A 23509-nucleotide genomic window follows, 5' to 3' on the forward strand; every position below is an offset into this window, starting at 1 on the left:
TGCCAATTACATTTTGAAAAAGCTTTTAAACCAAACAGGATTCACAGGAATGTGTAAGGTATATACAGAACTGTGATTCTAAGGCTTCCTGGATACCCTGTAACATATACCTGAAGTTTCATACTAGCCATGTGCTATTTAACATTTATTATTACACTGAGCATTCCCTGGAGGCTCAGACAGTAAAGAATCTGCCTACAATGAAGGAGACTCACGTTAGAAAGATCTCCTGGAGAAGGGAATGACTACCCACTCTAGTACTGCCTGGACGGTGGAGCCTGGTGGGCTACAGTATATGGGATCACAGAGTCAGACACGACTGAGTTACTAACACTTTCACTTTTCATTATTATCTAAAGTCACAAACTTTCTATTATTAATTCAATATTTTATTGTTTTCCTCTTTTCTGACAAGAAATGCAGAGAGGTGGCTCAGCGGTAAAGAATCCACCTGGCAATACAGGAGACACCGAAGACGTGGGTTCGATCCTTAGGTAGGAAAGATCCCCTGGAGGAGGAAATGGCAACCCACTCCAGTATTCTTGCCTGAAAAATTCCATGGACAGAGGAGTCTGATGGGCCATAGTCTATCGGGTAGCAAAGAGCTGGACATGACAGAGCAACACAGCATGACAAGAAATACAAGATTTCACAGAACCATTTTTTCATGTGTTAGAAAATTTCATAGTAGTGTATTTGTTCCCTTCTGTCTCCATTACAGACTGTGTAATTGTTTTAGCCTATATCAATACTAGATATCTAGCATGATGTGTTGAAAAAAGGGACAAAAATTATTTGCTGAGGTTCTATTATATACTTATACATTGATTAGGTACTCTCATATTTTTATTTATTTTAACACTCTCATTAGATTTCTAAGGACAAAAAATATTATATCTGTTTATAATGAGGAAATGGTAGAGGCCTGAAGAAATCTACTCAGTTCATGAATACTGAAATCAAGAATGGTGCTCTGTTTCTAGTAATCCCAGAACTGTGGCTCTCTTTTTGCAAAGCTGCCTGGTGGTACTGCCGTAACATGTTTACCTTCCTATAGGTGGGGAGGGACATCTCATGGTATAACTTTGACAGAATATGTCAATTTTTCTATATATTGAAATTTCCTTACAATGTTAGTCAGTTTTGTGTACTAGTAAAGCCTGAAATATTGGATTGCACAGGAGGAAAAGCAGTTTCTACACAAATACAAAATGAAAAAAAAAATATATATATATATACAAAGAAAGAAAACTAAGCTCCAAAAGCTCAGGTTTAATGGAGAGAGGTATTATATCTGGCTAAACCAAATAAAATCTTTGTGACCCTGTGGACTATAGCCTACCAGGCTTCTCTGTCCATGGGATTTTACAGGGAAGAATACTGGAGTGGGTTGCCATTTCCTTCTCCAGGGGATCTTCCTGACCCAGGGATTGAACCTGAGTCTCCTGCATTGTAGGCAGATGTTTTACCATCTGAGCCACCAGGGAAGTCCAAATCAAAACTTATATTTAAAAAAAAATTTCCTTCCATCACTCATTTCTCAAATACTTATCCATGCTAGATTCTGTACTATGTACTGGATATTTTAGGGGATAGAAGATATATGGCTCCTACTCTCAAAATTTAGAATTTGGCAAGATAGATAGTCGACTTCATTAGAACCTTTAAAAATGCAACAACATAGAAGCAGCTCATAAATACATCACAGTGAAAGCTGGTAGAAGGTGAAATCTCCAAAGCTGGTAATCATGTAAGTTAGTCACAGATAAACAATATCAATGTTGTAGTTGTAATTGCTTTTAATCAAACACTATATTAGAATACACAAGTGAGCATACAGTAATGGAGAATGGGAGATACTCAGCAGTTATATAACTAAAAATGCTGCATTCTGTTTCATAGATCATAACCAAACCAGAGAATTTTTAAAGGTTTTAGGAGAGAGCTATACAGCTGATTATCAGAATGCAAAAATAGAACACAAAGCAGAGGGATTAAAGAAAATGAAACTAATAGACCAGAAGAAAGATGTAAAAATTACTTTGCAAACACTTAAACAAAGGACTTTAAATAGTATGTGGTTACTCAATATTTCCATTGAAAATATTTTTAAAAGAAAAAAAAAAGGCTTAATTTGTAGTACGAGGATTTTACCTAGACAAAAATAAATGTTTTTGTTTGTATCATTAGAGATGATAGACATGGCCTTATTAAAATAGGTGAAAACCAGATGACCTCTAATGATCCTTTTCCTTCAAAGATTCTATGATTATCATAACAATATATGCACTCTAGATGAAACAGAGTGGACTTGACATATTCAGCTCCATCCTTTACTGTGTTTTAGAAATGCATTTCATGTTAATTCAGCAACATGGTTAGTGAAAACTTTCCATCTGCCAGTAAGATGCTAAAAAAAAAGAAACTGGTGGATGAATAATTTTATACTATAAGGAAGTAGTAAATTCCAGCTGTGAAAGCTAAAAAGCACACACAAAAGCTCTGGAATTCAAGATTGGCTCTGCCAATCTTCCCCCACACCTGATAGTTTTTTAATAATAGTCATACCTTTAGTCAATAGAGTCACATGTAATTACTTTTGTGTTAAGTATTCCAACCCAGAGATTTTAGTATGTTCATTTCTTTCATTTGTTTCAGTGCCAACAAATACAGCATCCTGTGCCAAGACTTAACAGTATCTTCCAAAAAAGAATCTGGATGGTTCATGCCCAGTGGTTAATTACAAAATTTCACAAAATAAGAAAAAATACTTTCTTATACTGAATTTCAAAAAAAAACTGAAAGCAAAGCACAACTTAAATAACCCTCACTTCTACACAGTGAAAATTTTTTGAATTCTAAGAGTATTTGCTCATTAGCATGAGCAAATGTTCTCTTCTCAATAATCATACAATCTATTTAACTCATGCTAATAATACTCTTACAATATTTTCAAAACTTTCATCATGCAAGTAAAGGTATTTCACACTGTGCTTAATCTCAACATTTTGAACTTCTTATTATCAGTTAATCAAGAGGAGGACAATATTTTCAAATGTGTGACATGCATGGCATGGCTGGCAAGCTGTGGATCATGCACCAAATGGTTTAAGCAGTGTATAAGTAGGATGTTGATGGGACCAGATGCTATGATCTTAGTTTTCTAAATGTGGAGCTTTAAGTCAACATTTTCACTCTCCTCTTTCACTTTCAAGAGGCCCTTTAGTTCTTCTACATTTTCTGCCATAAGGGTGGTGTTATCTGCATATGTGAGGTTATTGGTATTTCTCCCAGCAATCTTGATCCTAGCTTGTGCTTCTTCCAGCCCAGCATTTCTCATGATGTACTCTGCATATAAGTTACATAAGCAGAGTGACAATATATAGCCTTGACGTACTCCGTTCTTGATTTGGAACCAGTCCATTGTTCCACGTCCAGTTCTAACTGTTGCTTCCTGACCTGCATAAAGATTTCTCAAGAGGCAGGTCAGGTGGTCTGGTATTCTCACACCTTTCAGAATTATCCACAGTTTATTGTGATCCACACAGTCAAAGGCTTTGGCATAGTCAATAAAGCAGAAATAGATGATTTTCTGGAACTCTCTTGCTTTTTCGATGATCCATCCTATGTTGGCAATTTGGTCCCTGGTTCCTCTGCCTTTTCTAAAACCAGTGTGAACATCTGGAAGTTCTCGGTTCACTTATTGCTGAGGACTGGCTTGGAAAATTTTGAGTATTACTTTACTAACGTGTGAGATGAGTGCAATTGTGCAGTAGATCCCTGAAGAAGGGAATGGCAACCCACTCAAGTATTGTTGCCTGGAGAATTCCATGGACAGAGGAGCCTGGGGGTCTACAGTCTATGGGGTCACAAAGAATCGGATATGACTGAGCAACTAACACAACACACACACATTCATTTATGTACAGTGTAATCAGATATAGACTTCCCAAGTGGCTTAATTGTAAAGAATCTTCCTGCCAAGACAGGAGATTCAGGAGAAGTAGGTTTGATCCTTGCCTGGGATCAAACCTGGCAAGAAAGGTTTGATCTTCTAGGGGAGAAAAATAGCAACCTACTCCAGTATTCTTGCCTAGAAAATTCATGGACAGAGGAGCCTGGTGGGCTACAGCCCATGCTGTTGCAAAGAGTCTGACACGACTGAGGGCAGAGTACAGCATTTAACAAATACACATGGTAGAAAACAAAACTAAATACTGACTGAAAATAAAAATAATAGAATATTCTCTTTGGAAATTGCCAGCCCAAAGCATATGAGAACAGAACTTTACAAACTAAAAGAAGTACATATTTTTTGTTTTAAAGGTAGTAAAAGGAGGCAAATTTTTAAAGTTCTGCATTTCATATTTATTTTTTAAGAAAGCACCTAATACTTCCTATGTACTGCTATACATCTGCAACTAGGGTTTGTGTGTGTATATGTGTGTTATTTTAAGAAAGCACCTAATACTTCCTATGTACTGCTATACATCTGCAACTAGGGTTTGTGTGTGTGTATGTGTGTTATTTAAGTCAAATGTAGTTGGTCAAGGATAAGGGGAGCAGTATGATAAAGATGAACTTTTTCAAGCAAAAATATCACAGAATGCTAAATTTGTGATTCAGTTTCTTTAAAAAAAATTGACTGTTTCAACCCAGATATTAAAATAAACCTGTAGTTCCTCTCCTTTACAAATTCAACTGTAGCCTTACTAACAAAAAGCTATTTTAGGTCTCCTTGCTTTTATTTCAGATCAATTCAGAGTCTGGAATATTTGGTAGGTCTCCTGACTTATTGTATGGACTCCTTTCTAGCTTTCTGCAATAAAAATTAAATCTTACAGCTTCCTCTTATTGAGAGGAAAATAATAAAGCATCACCAAATAGTTTCACATTCTTTTGTTTCAGAGACAATCAGTGCATAAAAATTACTGCAGACAGTTCATAAAAAAAAAAAAAAAAAATGTGTTCCCCTTAGACTATTTAATGATTCACATGTAATTCATTCATTTATTTGTACAAAAGCTAGAAGACAATTTCCTGGCCCCATTCCTGCAGACAGGCTCTTCCTCAAGGGCTCTATTGGAAGCACCATTTTTATCTTTGGGAGATGCCAAGCTTTGAGGAGAAACATCTAGCATCAAGTGTATAACACAGTCAACAAAACTCAGGAAGGGCTGATTTAATGACATTAAAATTGGGTGTATATACATCACTGCTGATTGTACAATAGATAGCTAGTGGAAAGCTCTGAATAACCCAGGGACCCCAGCCTGGTATTCTGTGATGACCTAGAGCAGTGGGATGGGGATCAGGGTGGGAGGGAGGCTCAAGAGGGAAGGTATACATACATATATATGTATATAGTTACAGTGATTTGTGATGTTGTATGGCAGAAACCAATACAACACTGTAAAGCAACTATCCTCCAATTAAAAATAATAAAAATAAAATGAAAAAGTGGTAATAGCTAAATAGATAAGCATGAGGTAGTCTCCCTGGCTCCTGACATGACCTGGAGATTTGCAGGATCATGTGTGTCTGAGAAGATCTTAGGTCAAGAGTTTTTATATACAGCAGAAATTTATGAGGTTGTAGCTCACCTAAGAATGGAGTCATAGAGAAAAATAGCCGAACCCACACTTAGGCAATGCCAAGGACAGGAGCCTGGCGGGCTACAGTACATGAGGTTGTAAAGAGTCGGCCACAACTTAGTGACTGAGCACACACACACTTAAGCAAAGAGTAGAGAGACCAGCACTCCACAGCATGAGTTAGTTACAGTAGAAGAACTCATCAGGTAGCAGAGACCAAAAGGGGTCCCAGAGAATATGAGGATTAGAGGCCTTTCTCCTCACGACCTGCTAACATAAACATTCAAAGTCCACCCTTCCAAATAACTAAGAGATATCATAATGCTACATATCTGAAAATTTAAAATCGGTCTCCCATCAGCCTGCTTTGGCAATCAACCCCCTCATCCCACCCCTCGCACAAAAGTCACAGCCACTAGCAGGGTAGAGGCACTGGATGATATTCAGATCATTTGTTACTAATCAGAATACATAAATTTGTAACCTATATTTAAATTCAGGAAACATGAATTAAAATAGTAACAGATGTCTTAACCAAACATATTAACATATAAGTGTGGATTGTTTCCCAAGAGACAGAACTTAGTGTATCATCCTTTCTTGCATATGTGAACAAAGGTATTTCCCCCTAGATGATCTTGAAATCATGGAACTAACATTTACTAAATGTCATTCTAAGTAGAATTAATAAAAATTTTGAAAATAACTAAATTCCCAAGTCACTAAACTCAAATACCATGACTTTTTTTACTACAATCATCAGTATCAGGGCTTTCCTCTTCAGTCTCATTCCCAGTCCTCCATCCTAAGTATAACATTTAGTCTAATATTGCCTATAGGATTAACAGCTTCCTGCCTCTAGGCCCTGTCACATCTGCTTTTAATGAACTTTCATGCAAGGTGACAATTAGAGCAACTGTGAAGAGAACTGAAACTTTGAGGGGTTTATAGCACAGTTTGAATAAAGTTTTTTGTACTTTGCTGCTGTTTGGTGCTGCTGCTAAGTTGATTCAGTCATGTCGACTCTGTGCAACCCCATAGACGGCAGCCCACCAGGTTCCTCTGTCCCTGAGATTCTCCAGGCAAGAATACTGGAGTGGGTTGCCATTTCTTTCTCCAATGCATGCATGCATGCTAAGTTGCTTCAGTCGTGTCCGACTCTGTACGACCCTCTGGGCAGCAGCCCATCAGGCTTCTCTGTCCATGGAATTCTCTAGGCAAGAATACTGGAGTGGGTTGCCATTTCCTTCTCCACTTTTGTACTTTATTTTCCAACAAATCTGTAATAATTGAAATATGTAGAAATTATCTTTATATGGAAATATATTATTCACATGAACACACTATACTACTAGAATACCTTAAGCCTCAAATTAATATAGAAAGTGTAATACCCTCTTTTATAAACTTTTCAGTTCAGTTCAGTTCAGTCCCTGAGTCGTGTCAAACTCTTTGCGACCCCATGAACTGCAGCACGCCAGGCCCCCCTGTCTATCACCAACTCCCGGAGTTTACCCAAACCCATGTCCATTGAGTCAGTGATGCCATCCAACCATCTCATCCTCTGTCGTCCCCTTCTCCTCTGGTCCTCAATCGTTCCCAGCATCAGGGTCTTTTCAAATGAGTCAGCTCTCCGCATCAGGTGGCCAAAGTATTGGAGTTTCAGCTTCAACATCAGTCCTTCAATACTATAAACTATTAGGTACATATTAATAAATGAATACTAACATGGTAAATTTTTAAAAATACATGCAAATGATATATGACTACTTCAGGACAAGGGGAGGAAGGGAAAGGGGAAGTATAGAGATGGACATAAGTTGTTATTGTGGGATTTGGATGTTTTAAGAGACAGCTTAGGCCAAATGTTAAAATGTATTAAAAATGGTACATGGTATATAACTGTATAACTTTTTGTACAAGTCTGTATGTTTGGAATAGCTTATAATTTAACATGTACTTTCTTTAACTTAAAATGTCTTTTTTTTTTTTTATTCTCACAGCATGAGGACCTTATTCAAATTTCCTCAACAAACATTAAAGGGAAAATAAAAGCAAGCACTGACAAATTCTGTCTTTTAGTTTGAGTGTGTTCAGTGTCATGTTCGAAATCCAGGCTGTGGAAAGTACAAGGCTACTATGGGAAAGCCAAATTCCTCTCACAAGCCCCAGCTAGTGTGATTATAAGAAATTCATTAATAAATATAATTAACCAAGCAGCAGGTTGGTTATATATCAAGATGGCTCAAATGCAGCAAAGGACTCTGAACCAACGTGAAAGCAAGACTCTCTTTGATGACACAGAATTTTAAGTAAGGTAAAAAGATGTAGGAGACAAGAGAAGAAAGTAGGAAAGGCAAGTGCCAGCACAAAGAGCTGATTCCAGAGAGTGGAGTGGTGAGTACAGAATTGACCAGGAAATCTCACACAGAAAACTGTTTCCTAGGGTTCTAGGAAACACAGATTCTAAACTATAGATCAGGAAGATAGAACATAATGGAAAGACATATTTTGATATCATCTTATCAGAGTCAAATTGTACAAACGTTTCAACTCAGATGACAGAGCAGAAGTATGAATCTAGTACAGATCTGTCAAATCCCGAAATCTGTACTTAAAGGGAAAATGGCAGGCAGGAGGTGGAGGAAGTTTGAAACTAAGATTCCGAATGAAAACCCCAGCACTGCCACAATTGGAATAATCCACTTGTTGTGGTCAGGGTTTCAAATGTGGCATTGATCTAATGTTGTAATACACAGTGAAATAGCCTTCCAAGAGTCTAGTAAAAGTGTGTATATCTACACACTTATTTTAAAAGATTTGTTTACCTTTGGGCATAGAGTGAGGAAAGAATAAATAACTTAGGGCAAAAAGAAGTAATTTTATAACTATTAGCAACTCACAGAATAAAGTTACCACTACAATATTCCCTTGGTACCCAAAAGGGATTAGTAACCCTACAGATACCAAAATCCATGGTACCTGTCCCTCATACAAAATGGCTTAGGACAGTCAGCCCTCCATATCTGCTAGTGTGGAACCTGAGGATAAGATGGACCCACTGCGTTTGCTATGACTGTGAAGGTAATATATATATAAATCTATCTTTACACAGAAATACACTTAAAAAATGTTTAAAAAATATTTTTAATTTTAAATCCAAATGTGCCAAATGTAGCTTTCATGGATTTAAATTTAACCATCTCAAAAACTAGGTGTACAAGATGGGAAACTATATAATTAATTTAATTTTTAAATTTAAAATCTCACCATGACTAGTGTACTGGAAAAGACTCTTAAACTATTAATATATTGAATCTACATGTATTCAAAGTGATTCAAAATCTGTTTATGCTAATATAGAAATGATTACCATATAATTTTTATACATATTGAATATTAGTTGTTAAATTTGCAAGTACTCAAGATCTCAAAAATTACACTGGGTTGAATTCAATAGATATGTAGTATTTTGGTAAATATACTAAAAGCCAAATAATTTTTAAAGTATTTATACATTACTGGTTATTTATTTCCCTATTTAACATGTATACATTGTTTACTTGTATGTGTGCTTCTATACTGTTCTTATTTACAGTTAAAAGCAAAAAAATCCAAACTGTTTAATTTAGGTCAAGTTAGAACAAACTATAATACTGGAACTTTGGAACGGACAGAAGCCAATTAGATATAAAACTATAGATAAATACAAATATTGGTGTTGAAAAATAAGATGTAAGGGCTAGGTGATCTTCAAGAGTGAAATAGAATCTCCCCCTAAACTAAGCACAGGGCTAAGAAAATACAGAAAGCAATTGCAATAAAAACTGGTTGCATATGGAGGTGTTGCAACATTTCCTTAATGGCACTTATTGCAAGCCTATGATTCATTCTGCTAGGCCACTTGATATGCAATAGTGAAGCTCATCCCTACTTAGAGGCAAGGTGCATTCTCTCCCACAAGAAACATGTAACTCAAATTCAAATAAAAAGGCCTTGGCATGATAGGGTTAATCTTTAAGGAGTGACACATTTCTTTCTGACTCAATAAAGCATCAAAAATGAACTATCCCACCAGGGTGTTAACAGAATTAGTAAAAATACATTGCCTTTCTATATGTATTGAAGACAAAAGAAGGGAAAAGTTGGTCTTTTAGCTCCTTGTAAAATAAGGATTGACAAATGCCCTGCTAAAATATGATGAAGTTTCTTTTAATTAAAATAGCACCTGTCCACAATAACATTTTAGAGTGGGTTTAAGACAAATTAAATGGTAATCCTTCTTCAATCTATCTTCTTCTTCCTGTGTGTATGCAAGTATTTTTATACTGGTCTAGAACTTGAAGCAATAATTGTGGCTAGGAGAATTCTATATAAATTTATAACAGAAAATATTTAAATATCTTTTTCTTTATATAGAAAAAATGAGGTGGATTCATGCTATGTTCACAGAGCAGATGCTTTCATGTAAAATAACTTTGCATTCAAGTTCCCTGTCCACCATTTGTTAGCTCTGCAATTTGAAGCAAGTTACTCCTGGCTCTCATTTTTCTCATCCATTAAATAGGGATAATAAAGACTTTAAATGAAGTAATCACTGCAAAGCTCTGAACACATTTCTTGGGCCATAAGATGGATATCACATAAATAATAGGCATTATGATGATGATTAATAATTATCAGTTTGAATACTATACTGTTCCAAAACAGTTAAATCACATCAAAGTGAGGAACAAGAATAAAATTTTTAAAAATTCACTCAGTAAATTATTCAGATAGGTAATATAAGTCACTATTTCATGTTCGTTTGGTAAACAAAAATACAAAATACAACAGAGTAAAATAGCCAGTAATGTAAACTAGTCTGCAAAGTAGTCTGCAAAATTGATAACTGTTATAGACAAACTGGTGATGGATGTAGTTTGAGGCCATGTGAATTGATTAGGAAGACCAATTCCACATAAGTGATGAATGGTGGTTTTATGATACTATAAAATGAATAAGCCACAGTGGTTGCATGTCCTGAAGACACAGGAGACAATATTAAACAACAACAACAACAACTCTTAAAGATACAATATTGCTTGTGATTATCCATGCAGCTCATGAGTTTTTTTCAATATAATGAAACTTCAAAGAACCTAAAGGTTTTTCATTATGTTGATTTCTCCCAGAAGAGTGAAAGAGTAAGGTGGGATCTAGACCATACATTTAAGACACTTTTATCTTAGAAGCCTGGAAGTTCTTTCTTTAGTTTAGACAAAATTTGTCTTTTCTATTCAATTACTATATTAAATGCTTTTTTGTCTCCCTCAAAATGCAAAGTTTTTTGGATTCACCTAAAGTGATTAGCCTCAATTAATATTTACTAGATGTTGATAAAAATGAGTTACACATAACAATAACTTTCATTTTCTGTTTCACATTTTCAAGATAGAATAAAATGCTTTAAATAAAATGAATACATATTTATTTCTGCAATGTTAATAAGCAATAATAAATTGTAAATAAAACAACTGACTTTAAGTGAAAATATTAATGTTTCAGAAACATGCTATCTTAAGTGATTGCTGTCACCTACTGAAACAAGAAAATGCTTTTATTGTCTTTTTTCTTCCCCCCACACCCGACCATGTTTAAGAATGAACAATAATCATTGGATAAAAGGACAATTATATGACATTTAAGGAGGAAAGTGAAGTCTAGAACAAGAAGACGAGGAAGGCAATGGCACCCCACTCCAGTACTCTTGCCTGGAAAATCCCATGGACAGAGGAGCCTGGTGGGCTGCAGGCCATGGGGTCGCTAGGAGTCGGACACGACTGAGCGACTTCACTTTCACTTTTCACTTTCATGCATTGGAGAAGGAAATGGCAACCCACTCCAGTGTTCTTGCCTGGAGAATCCCAGGGACAGGGGAGCCTGGTGGGCTGCCATTTATGGGGTTGCACAGAGTTGGACACGACTGAAGTGACTTAGCAGCGGCAGCAACAGAACAATAAGAAAATAGTTTTATTGTTTCTATTCATTAAATGCTAATAGCATGTGCATATGCCTGGAGAATCCCGGGGACGGGGTGTGCTGCCGTCTATGGGGTCACACAGAGTCGAACACGACTGAAGCGACTTAGCAGCAGCAACAGCAGCATGCTAACATAAGATGATAGTTCTATTTTACCTTTTAGATCTACCTTTTAAGAAAGTTTTGATTGATGCTAAAACAATACTTACCCTTCTGCCTTAACCCTCCATGCTTTTTAGAAAATGGCTAACCTGAGGTTACTGACCCTGAGAACACAGGGATAAAACTTTTAGGGACTCTTTGATACCATAGTTGTATCCAGAATTGTGTTCAAATTTGCCTCACTCTCGTCATTTCAGATGATGAGATAAATACAATAAGTAAGATCCGTGGTCACAAAACACTCACCACAGTTAGCCTCATCTGATGCGTCTGCACAGTCCGGATCCTCATCACAAACCCACAGCTTGGAAATGCAATGTTTTGTAGTTTTACACTGGAAGTAGTCTGGAGAACAGCTGTTTTCAGCTTAAAAGGAAAGCATCTATTAAAATGCAGCTTTGACAAGAATAGATGTTTTAATTTTTAAAAAAATAAATAAATTTTAAGTTAATCAATTGAAAATGTATCTTCTCTTAATTAATAAGCCCCTGACGGTGATAAGTTTTAACTTTTAATTATCTGCAATGTATTCCTTTATCTAATCCAGTAGAAATAAATAAAACATATTTCTTCAATGATGCATTTGATAAAAATAAGAGTTTTCAAAATCACCCTACCCTTGATTAAATACCTTGAAACTAAATTTAAAAAATAATTCAGGTTTTTTCAAAATATGTTTTTTCAGATAAATTTAAGAATTTATACACATTTTTATAAATAGGAAGACATAAATCAGAAGATATTAGTGAATGAGAGAATAAAAAGCATAGAATTTATTAAAACCTCTAGTTGTGCTGAGGTTTTGAGAGATGAGGCGAACATCTGACTGAAACTATAAACTGCTTCACAAATCTTCGTCAGTTTAATAGATCCGCTCCTAGAATGGCTGACCATAAAGAACTGGCACTGACTTTATTCTGAATGCACCATCTTAATCAAATTGCTGGATGACTGAACATTATTTACTGATAAAAGTTTTAGAGGAATAAAATAAAACTTCAGCAAGACAGAAATGTTGACAGCAGTTCTGCTGAAAGCTTGAACTTGACAGCTGCCCTATGGTTCAGATCCTGTGTGTCCATGTGTCCATGCCTGCCTGCCTATGGGCACATATGCATATGATGTAAACTGTTCTGCCTTCCATTTTATGATTATTTATTTTTCATGAGATATTGAAATAAGAGGTGAACAGAAGTAAAAATATTTTACTATTGTTTTTTGAAGTACCACGTTAAGATATTTTAGGAGGAGCATTATTTAGTTTCTAATAAGTAATTTTGTTCAGATATTTTGCCCAGATTTTTGTTTCTTTTCATACACTCAGTATGTTATTACTAGGCAAAAAGCAATCTCTAATAAAAATGGTGTTGATTTCAAGTAACTAATTAAATCAACAGAAGAAAATTACATGTAGCTACTTAATAAGGTAAAATATCATTTTTAAAAAAACACTATAATCACTGATAATTTGTTTTTGTTGCTTCTCTTAAGGATGATGTGGATGAATGCATGTTTCTTTGTGTTTGTCATAATTTCCAGGTAGCTTTTTAGTAAAGATCCACCCATTTAAACTTTCTATTTGGTTTTATATAGCATTTCTTAAATAATCCATCCCTATAGATATTTATGTGGAATTATTTTCCCATCAATGCAGTTATATTTTCTACACAGTATATATTTATGATGAACAATAGTAATTTTTAGAGCAATTTCAGTTGAAAGACATAAGACAGAGCAATTAGAGGTGACTTACGACAGTCCTTTTCATCTTCCTCATCCCCACAGTCATCTTGCCCATTACATCTGAGGTTTACTGGGATGCATTTCTGGTTCTTGGTACACTTGAACTGACCTGAGAGGCAGACATGTGTGTCTAGAAGATAAAAAGAATGAAAAATGTGCGTTAAAGTCTGTATCTGAATTTAAACCGGTGCAAACATAATCAGTTAAGATTTCAATTTATGTTCAGTAGCTATGAATATAATCACCTACCACAGTTGAGTTCATCAGAATTGTCCCCACAGTCATTCTCTCCATCACAGATGAAAGCAGGCAGAGCACAGAGCCCAGTTCCACACTGAAATCGGCCAGGCTGACATTTAAATTCGGCTACAAGAGGAAACATAACAGGTATCATGGAATGACAACCTTAGCTCATGAGTCTTATAACAGAGCTTTTCTGGCATTCAACAGAAAATCTAGATAGATAGATAGATCGATCCATAATATATATACATACATATATAGTAATATATATAGTAATATATATACATATAGTATATATATAGTAATATATATATATATTACTATATATAATATATAATATATAATATATATATATATATATTATATTACTATATTATACATATCCTACAGCACAATATGACTGTCTCATAGCCAAATAGCTATCAGATTCAGAAGGGCAGTTAAGCTTTGATCAACTCAGGTGGCCTCCAGATTGCATTTTATAAACTAACAATAAGAACAAAGATATTAACAACATATAAATGTAAATATATATATGTTATTGAAAAACATTTAAATATCTCTTCATTTCAAAGACATGGTATTAGGAGGTTAAGTGGCAGAACATAATTTACTGTAAAATTTTTTTAAGTTATTTCAATATCCCTTAAAAAAAATTACTTCTCTTTGATTGCTTTCCTGCCTATAATGTGTTAACAGAGGAACATCTGTCCTCAATACATATTCCTAGCATTATTTAAAGCAAATGCTTTCTATAACTACATATTTTAAATAAGAATGGTTGATATTTATTCCTATAATCTTACTAATACTTATAAATATATTGTTTATAACTATAAGATATAACTAGTAAAGAACAATATAACTAGTAAAGATTTTTATATATAATACATATGTTTTTATAATAAACATCTTCTAAAGGATAAAGCAGTTTTTGCTATATTCTTTGGTTTTATATAAGCAAGAACAACAACAAAGTAGGAACTACTGAATATCTAGTTTGTGTGAGGCACTGGGCTAGGATCTTTCTCACATACAGTTACTAAATGAATTTCATCATAACCTTGTCACCTTGGCATTACCCTAGTAGCTCAGACAAGGAATCTGCCTGCAATGCTGGAGATCCGGGTTTGATCCCTGGTTTGGGAAGATCCCCAGGAGAAGCAGATGGCTACCCACTCCAGTATTCTTGCCTAGGAAATCCCATGGACAGAGAACCCTGGCAGGCTACAGTCCATGGGTTGCAAAGAGTCGGACATGGCTGAGTGACTAACACTTTCTCATCCTGACATCACCATGTTCATTCTATAAATGAGGGAAGTAAGTCTCAAGATACTAATAATTCACCCAAGAATATACAAGTTTCAAGTGCCAGAGGTGAAGTTTAAATCCATATCTGACTCTGAAGTCTTCTCACAGACTATGTTGCTTTACAATAAACACTTATCTTTTGACTGATAATCTTTATGTATGTTAATAATCACTGACTTTGAGATTAATAATATGCTGTTTATTAGTTCAAATCAGTCAATCAAATGTTCATAAATTATATTTAGAACTTTCTTTGGAAAATAAATTATGCCATTGTAAATAATTAAATTCTTCTTAACATTAAAAAAATCTCTTAATATATGCATGGCTTCCATAGAAGCAAGTTCTTAAAGTGTGGGAAGTCATTTACCTTCAGTTTACAACATTTATTAATTAATCACACTAATGTTTAAACTGGGTGATGCTTAATTTTCTCTAAACGTGCATTTCCTCTATTTCCTGTTGCTTCATATATGAATTCCTTAAATATTTATTTGCCCATAATTGCTGTTGTATTTTTCTTTATTTTATAACTTTTTGGTGTATGATAGCAATTTTTAGACAAATTTCAGTTCATAGCCATAAGTAAGACAAGACAGAACATTTTGAAGTAATTTATGACAGTCCTTTCCATCTTCTTCAGTCTCACAATTATCTTGCCCATTATAAATGAGGCTGTCCAAAACCTTTCCATAAGTTGGGTTTAACTCTTAAAGGAGTTTCACTGTCTGTTAAATAACTGAGAAGCCTATGTGACCTTTAAATTGGTCTTTAGAATGATCCTTGATATTTTGGACTACTATAGGATGTATAACTACAAACTTATGATGCCAGAGAATTCTTGATGCCTCACTTTAACTTCATTTACATAAATAATATTATTGAAGTTTGAAAGTATGTGAACCTGTAATCAAGTTTCTCTGCTTTTTCAGGTGAAATTATCAGTATTGTCAGTGGTTCTTAATATCTGCAAATTTTGATAATGCGGCTACTCAGAAATGAATCCTATTAATAAGCATGCCACAGACTCGTGTATATCATTTTCCATCCCACCATGGCTCTCAAAATAAAGTGTCATGCCTACAGATGTTCTGTGCTGTTAACCTGTCAACTCTAAGTAATAGATCATTTACTAAAAGATCAGAGAGATAATATCACCAATAAAAACGTAGTATTGGTATTTAACCAGGGTAAGGATCATACAGAGACTCTTAGATACTAGATGTCTCTTCAGTTCCTCTTGAAAGACATTAAAGTTATATTTGTTCACCAAATATTCTGAAAGTGGATAAATATAAAAAGTTTGTTATACTAAATATGTAGTTTATTTTTCATATCAGTATGTCTACAACATGAAATCTCAGTCAAGATTAAAATAAGAGTTCAGAAGTTGTAAATATTTCAGAAGGGGTGCTATTGATTTAATCTGCAGGTCATTATGGGATAATTCTTTAAAAAACACTTCAGTAAAACTGGCCTGGAAAGGTCACCTTAATATGAGAACTAAACTAACTAATAATTGTGTATTTCTGCAAATTACAAAAATAAGTTGTATTTATTTTACTATAACACAGGAGAGTTTACTTTATTGTGAGAACATTAATACATTTCAATATGTAAATCTCAATCTCAACCATAATTTCTTATTCCTTGATTCTTGATTCTTTTTAATTCAATAACTTAAGAAAGTGATTCATACATAATTGTGTACCTATGCCTCATAGATACTTCTCTTCATATGTTGTCCATCATAGTGAAAACAAAAGCTATATTTTAAAAAATCAAAGGGTAATTAACTTTTCAGAAAAAGAAAAATAATAATAGAAAAACAATGACTTTTTTCCTTCTCATTGAATATATTATTTTATGCTTTTTTCCTTCTCACTAAAAATATTATTACTGCTTGCCCACACATAAATGAAATATATGACAAAATCTTCAAATGTTTGATACACTTGGTAGTGACCAGAGAGATGTAATATAGCTCATTTAAGTAAACATCTAGAGGTCTGAACTTCAAAACAGTTTTGAAATTATTTGCTGGTGAGTTCTATATCAGAAAATATCTAGCTTTCACTAAGACAATGCATTGTCTTTCTTTAGTGCAGGGATGTTGATCTTGAATTCAACTGTCAAGTCCAAATCATGGCAACAATCCACTGAGATGCTGAGCGAATTATCATGATTGACTGCAAGCATCTTCAACTTGACAGGTCAGTATTAGAGTGGCCTGTGGAGTGAACTATAAAAGGCTATCAAGGAAAAGTCTCCTGATTGTCTGTTAAAAGGTTTTATTTTAAAAATAAAAGTTTTTAAAAGACTTTATTAAAAAGTCTTTTAATAAAAAGTCTATTAAGAGACTTTATTAAAAAGTCTCTTGATTGTCTATCTTAGGTTACCAAGGGAAAGGGAAGTTGCTCAGTCGTGTCCGACTCTTTGCGACCCCATGGACTGCAGCCTACCAGGCCCCTCTTTCCATGGGATTTTCCAGGCAAGAGTACTGGAGTGGGGTGCCACCACCTTCTCCAATGAATGAGTCTACCTATTTGTAAAAATGTGGCTGATGAAAACAGTGCAATCACTAAGGTATCACACTGTGAGAGTTCAGTTGTCAAGAGGGAGCAACTCAAAGGACATCACACAATCTATAAACCAGCTGGAAGGAGTCATCCAGACTTTGCCCTGCCTAACCCTTTCTGGGTGATGATTAGACAAGTCCTCATAGATGATACACTGTGTGCAGAAGTGCTGATCAGAATCAGGTTTGGCATGGTACACGACTGTATTGATGGTTTGAGTCACGTCACTGTCTGGCTTGGGCTTTCTAATAAGGATCTGGCCCCCACCGGCAGCGACAAGCTTAATAAGGTTGTCCTTTGGATGGTTACCAAAGATAGAAATAAATAAACAAAAAGCACCTAACCAAGCCAGGAGCTTCCCTGGTGGCTCAGAGTGTAAAACATCTGCTTGCAATGAGGGAGACCTGGGTTCGATTCCTGGGTCGGGAAGATCCCCTGGATAAGGAAATGGCAACCCACTCCAGTACTCTTGCCTGGAAAATCCCACGGACAGAGAAGCCTGGTAGGCTACAGTCCATGGGGTTGCAAAGAGTCAGACACGACTGAACGACTTCACTTCACTTAACCAAGCCAAATGTCAAGATATAATTGATAGCCACTTTAAGGCAACTATTGAGAGCACTATAAATTGCCTAAGAGCCAACTAATGACTTATACTGGAAAAATCTGACTTTTACAGACTTTTCAGTATTTTTAATACTGACAGGAAAGTTGAAGGGCTGTAGCCTTTAAAAGCAAGATTTCAGTCATTGAGTGGCATGCTGAAAACCTGCCCATTTTTGTTTCTAACTTAATGATATATCAAGTCAAAATCATGATGATTTTTCCTTTGTTGATCATTACATGAAGAGTTTAGTTATTCCACAAGTAAAAAAATCAAGAAAGTGAACACCAACACAAATTACTGAGGTGTCACTGTAAATGTAATAGTGATCAGAGACATACACAAGATAATGCCAGAATTTTTGCTGTATTTTTAACTGGCAACATATAAAACCTTTCTATTCCAAGTTTGCAAAACTATCAGAAGCCAAAACTTATGATCTTGCTTCTGTTTTCCAGGTGGGGGGAATTTAAGCTCTAAATTCTAAATTCCTACATCGGCCAGTGTACTCACGGCAGTCGTCTGGTTCATCAGATCCATCACCACAGTCATCCACGGTGTCACATTTCCACCAGAATGGAATACATTTATCAGTTTTGCAGCGAAACTTTGAGAAAAAGAAAAAATAAAGATTATAGAACTCAACTCATATATAATGGATATTTTAAAAACTCACCAGGACACAGCAGCCTAGCCTACCTTCCTGCTGCAAACATGAATGTAGTAGTCTTAGAGCATTCCACCATAGGAGTAATCGTACAGCAAAATGACCAGTGAGGACAGCACTCTGTTCAAGAAAACCTCCTGAGATTTCCTGAACACAGACATGTTCATGAATTTACATATTGTCTATGGATCCTTTTCACCACTACAACAGTTTAGTAGCTCCTACAGTGACCATGTGATTCACAAAGCCTAAAATAGCTATTTTCTGACCCTCTACAGAAAAAGTTTACTGAACACTGAATATGGCTAAAAATCATCAGAGATGTCAGGAAGAGGTATTGAGTTGAATTCATTTTGCTAATTTGAATTAATTTAACTAATTTAATTTAGCAAATTTAATTAATTTGAAACGTTGTTCCTATTAACTTCTCACTGGCCAACTATACACAGTGACCAAGAAAACTCAGCCAATTTATTCCTTAGTGATCTCAGACCGCAACCTTGTCCTTTTGTCAGCAACATTCAGTTACAGTATATACTCATAAGATAGAAGGAACTAAAGAAAATCACATTTTCCATATAGAAAGTACATGCATCATAAATAGTTGCCATGAAAAAAGTCAATACACTTAGTAGATTTATTCTAGCACTTCAGATTTTTCCTTCTTCTGAAATTTGAAAACATTGAGATATTTTCTAAAATTTATTCCTTTTCAAAAAGAAAACAAATTCTATTGTAATTCCCATGTGAGTAACTAAAGTAAGGTGGCATTTATCTTAGCATGTTGCATGCCAGACAGATTTGTAACACAGAAATATATAAGCTAGGTTCAATTTTCTCTAATGAAAATGGATTACCAAGCTAAAATTTGCTCATTTTAAATACTGTTACTATCTTTAAGTAAGGCAGAATTTGATGCAAGCCTTTACTGAAACTGTCTGGATATTCTGGAGCTGAAGCGTATATATATATATATATATATATATATATATATATATATATATATGTAAAGAATCTACTTGCAATGCAAGAGACCTGGGTTCAATCCTAGATTGGGAAGATCCCTTTGAAAGGGGAATGGCAGTCCACTACTGTATTCTTGCCTGGAGAATCCTGTGGACAGAGGAGCCTGATTGGCTATAGTCCATGGGATGGCAAAGAGTTAGACACAACTGAGTGATTACCACACACATACATATATTATTAATATATATTAATAAAAAAGAGTAAGTTGCCCCCACCCAGTGGCAATATAAGAGAGAACAGAGCACTGAATTCAAGCGAAAATCTCCCAGTTCAACTGAGTTTCCCATATTTACTTAGCCTGTGGTCATGTTTCTTGTGGTTTTCATAAACTACCAGAGGAAGAATGTTACTATTATACATAATGACTGCTGGAGATATAAGGCTAACTCCAAAACCAATTGCCATGAACAGTAAACATTTCCAGTCATTGCAGTATATCAAAGTACATTAGTAAGATGATTTCAAGTCTCCTGAGTATATTTCAAGCCCCTCTAATCAAGATTTAAAAAATACTTAAATGCATTTTTTAATTTTACTAAATATTTCTGGTTTAAATAAACATCCACTGTTGGAATGATGTACAACATGATGATTGTGCTCGCCACTTCATTTTTAATAAGGACATAAAAAGGTTTTGAGTTAAGGGAAGGCTAGGCTAAAATATATTTATTATTATTTCTTATGCTAAACTACATCATTTTATTCATTAGTCTCAGAGGAAGATTTCTTCTATTTTGTGTCTGGGTGTTTTTTTCATATTTAAATATAGTTACTTTAAAAAGATAAATGATAAATATAAATACAAAACATTCTTCATGGCAAATGCTCTTCAAGACTAATATCTTCATAAAATAAATTGCAGAATGCCAATTATGCACAAGAATAAGCTATAAAAAATCTAAATGTTCCTACTAAAATGGATACATGGATAAAATGTAATTACTGCATGTAGTGAAATTTACTCAAAATAGGAACTGTCTCCACTAAAAATAAGTAAATTCATTTAAATTTATTAAAAATGTTCTAATTAAAAAGATTTAAATATAATATTTAAAGTGATTCATACTAGAAGAATGGGACCTAATTTTGATTTTTTTATCAGATTTTCATATGTTCATTTTCAGTCCTAACAGAATTCTTAATGGTGTGATTTACCTATTTTATTTTTTTAAATCAATGATACTTGGGCATGTGTAATTGGCTGCAGCCACTCAATGATGACAAATCAAAATCCCTTAGTAAGATACATACCAAAATGCTTAAAGATACGATTCTGAAGTACACAAATTATCTGCTTCATTTGAAAATCTACCCCACTAAATATGGTGTTTTTATGAATTGATTTTTATGCAAGAAGTATACAGTATATCTTGTTTTCCTCTCTTTATATCAGAAAAGAATCAATGATAAAATGACTGTAAACCACAAGACTTATAGGGACAGCCACTCATTGACAGTGCAGCTGAAATGTTACTCTTCATTAACTTTTTTCTTAAAAATGAAGCAAAGTGATAACTGTTTTATTCAGGAAGTACTGAAAACAAAGATATCGGATCCATGAAGTTCTGTTGTCACTGTTCTGCCTTGCTATAGTTTTTTTTTTTTTTTTAATTCATGGAAAACTCTATTGGGAGTATTTGAAAAATTATAAATATTTCAGTCATATAATGACTGATGCCAAATTGAGAAGTAATTTAGTTATATGAATAATACTTTTCTAGGTTCATTTATGTTTTCATTGAACTGACTAATCAGACTTTTTGCCATTGAGTATATATAATTCTAGGCTTTACTATCTTAGTAATTTGAATGTCACCACCTCAATGGACACGAGTTTGATCAAGCTCCAGGAGTTTGTGATGGACAGGGAAGCCTGGGGTGCTGCAGTCCATGGAGTCACAAAGAGTCGGACACGGTTGAGCGACTGAACTGAACTGAATTTGAAACATCTTACTCCTTTTCTGACTATAGCAAAGCTCAGGTTTTACTACATATGTTTTGCTGTTGAAGATTTTCATCTGTGTGTCAAGCATCCTTTGGCTTTATTTTCAGCTGGGTAAGAAGGCTCACCACATTGTAAGTGGCTTAGACAGGCGTCATTCCTAAGTCACCTACAACCTCAGTGTTGGGCCTCAATAGAGGGACTCTGATCAGCTCCAAATCAAGAGAATAGAGGTTATTTCAGAAGAATCCAGATGTTAAACTGAAAATGTGTCTAAATTAAGCAAAATTAACAAAACTTATAATTTTTTTCTTTAAAGATATGACTTCTCTCATATTTTACCTCTAGGTTGCTTATTTTATCTCTTGTTGTGACAAATTTCTAGTTTTATAAAAGTATTGAACTTTGCTTATATAAGATTATAATTAAAGTGACCCTTTTTGCAAATAAAACAGAGACTGTGACATATGTTTTCAACTAGACATCAGACCCTCCTGATGGCAGCTCACACTAACTGCACACATACTCAAGTATAATCCAGTTGCACTGTAGGGCTAAGGTAAGAACAACAACACTTACTTTTCCCATGTAATCTTTATAACACATGCCTGGAAATATCATCATTCCCATTTAGAAGATGAAAAACCTGAGTCTTCAAGAAGTTAAGTATCAAAGCCAAGATATTAAATAATTCAGCTTACTTAAAGCAGTCAGGGTTATCATCATATTAAGTCTGGCTTCAGAGTCTGCCCCCTTAACCACTCTACATACTGCTGAGAGGTTCGATCTTTTCTCTTGTGTAGTTCTTTAATGGGTGATCCTCATAGTCATAACTTAAGAGGCAAGTTGAGCTAGGATTAGCTTCTCTCTTTGAAAATAGACACACCCTAAGAGAAATTCAGTCTTTTGCCATAATGTCACTGCCACTGCTAGAATTGGAAAACAAACACATGCAAAAGACAGAATCCTAAGAATAAATTTAGTCACTCTTAAAAGGAAATCACATGATTTTTTTGACAATTTTATCTTAAGATAGTTACTCAAATATTAAAATCAAATGTTATAATGTCATACGACTTTTCTTCAAATTTTGGAAGTAAAACAGCTAAGTCTATGTAACTGCCATTCACTAGAAAACATAACTTCTGAAATATACTGAAAATTATTACATTTTGAAGAGAAAGATTTCAGAAGGAAATTATTTAGATCATATAATTTTTAAATAAAAATATCTAGAAAATACTATAAAAACTATCTTTTCCATACCACTTAACTCTGTGGAATGAGACAGGGGTAGAGATGGTGATAGAGAACAGGTTACCTAGGAATTTTGTTTTCTTATCCTTAAACGTATGTCTCAATCACCCTGACATCTTGGAATAGGTCAAATCTCTTCTGATGATTCTGCTGTGAGTGGACATTCTCCTATATTCACTCATGATTTGCATAGTTATTCTATGTAGGTCAGTGTAAGAATGGTCTCCATGTTTGTTTTGTCTTCCAATTGAACCCTATTTGTATTTCCTAAAGTCCCATTTTAACAATATGCATCAAATTGTTTTTCCCTTACTCTGTGGCCCTCTCTATAATGTATGAAATATTTATCTGATGTTATAC

At 34.6% G+C, this 23509-nt stretch overlaps 1 protein-coding gene across 1 annotated transcript in view; it reads right to left on the minus strand.

Annotated features, from left to right (window-relative positions):
- The window catches only part of LRP1B (LDL receptor related protein 1B), a 1793119-nt gene that overhangs the window by 230443 nt on the left and 1539167 nt on the right, over window positions 1-23509 (minus strand). The window contains exons 63-66 of the mRNA XM_070360639.1: window positions 18771-18864; window positions 13770-13886; window positions 13531-13650; window positions 12024-12143 (exon numbers count right to left, since the gene is read on the minus strand). Of these exons, the coding sequence (XP_070216740.1) occupies window positions 12024-12143; window positions 13531-13650; window positions 13770-13886; window positions 18771-18864 (451 nt within the window). The remainder of the gene's footprint in view (window positions 1-12023; window positions 12144-13530; window positions 13651-13769; window positions 13887-18770; window positions 18865-23509) is intronic.

The sequence above is a fragment of the Bos mutus genome, chromosome 2 (genome assembly GCF_027580195.1).
Source record: "Bos mutus isolate GX-2022 chromosome 2, NWIPB_WYAK_1.1, whole genome shotgun sequence".
In the NCBI taxonomy this organism is placed as follows: domain Eukaryota; kingdom Metazoa; phylum Chordata; class Mammalia; order Artiodactyla; family Bovidae; genus Bos; species Bos mutus.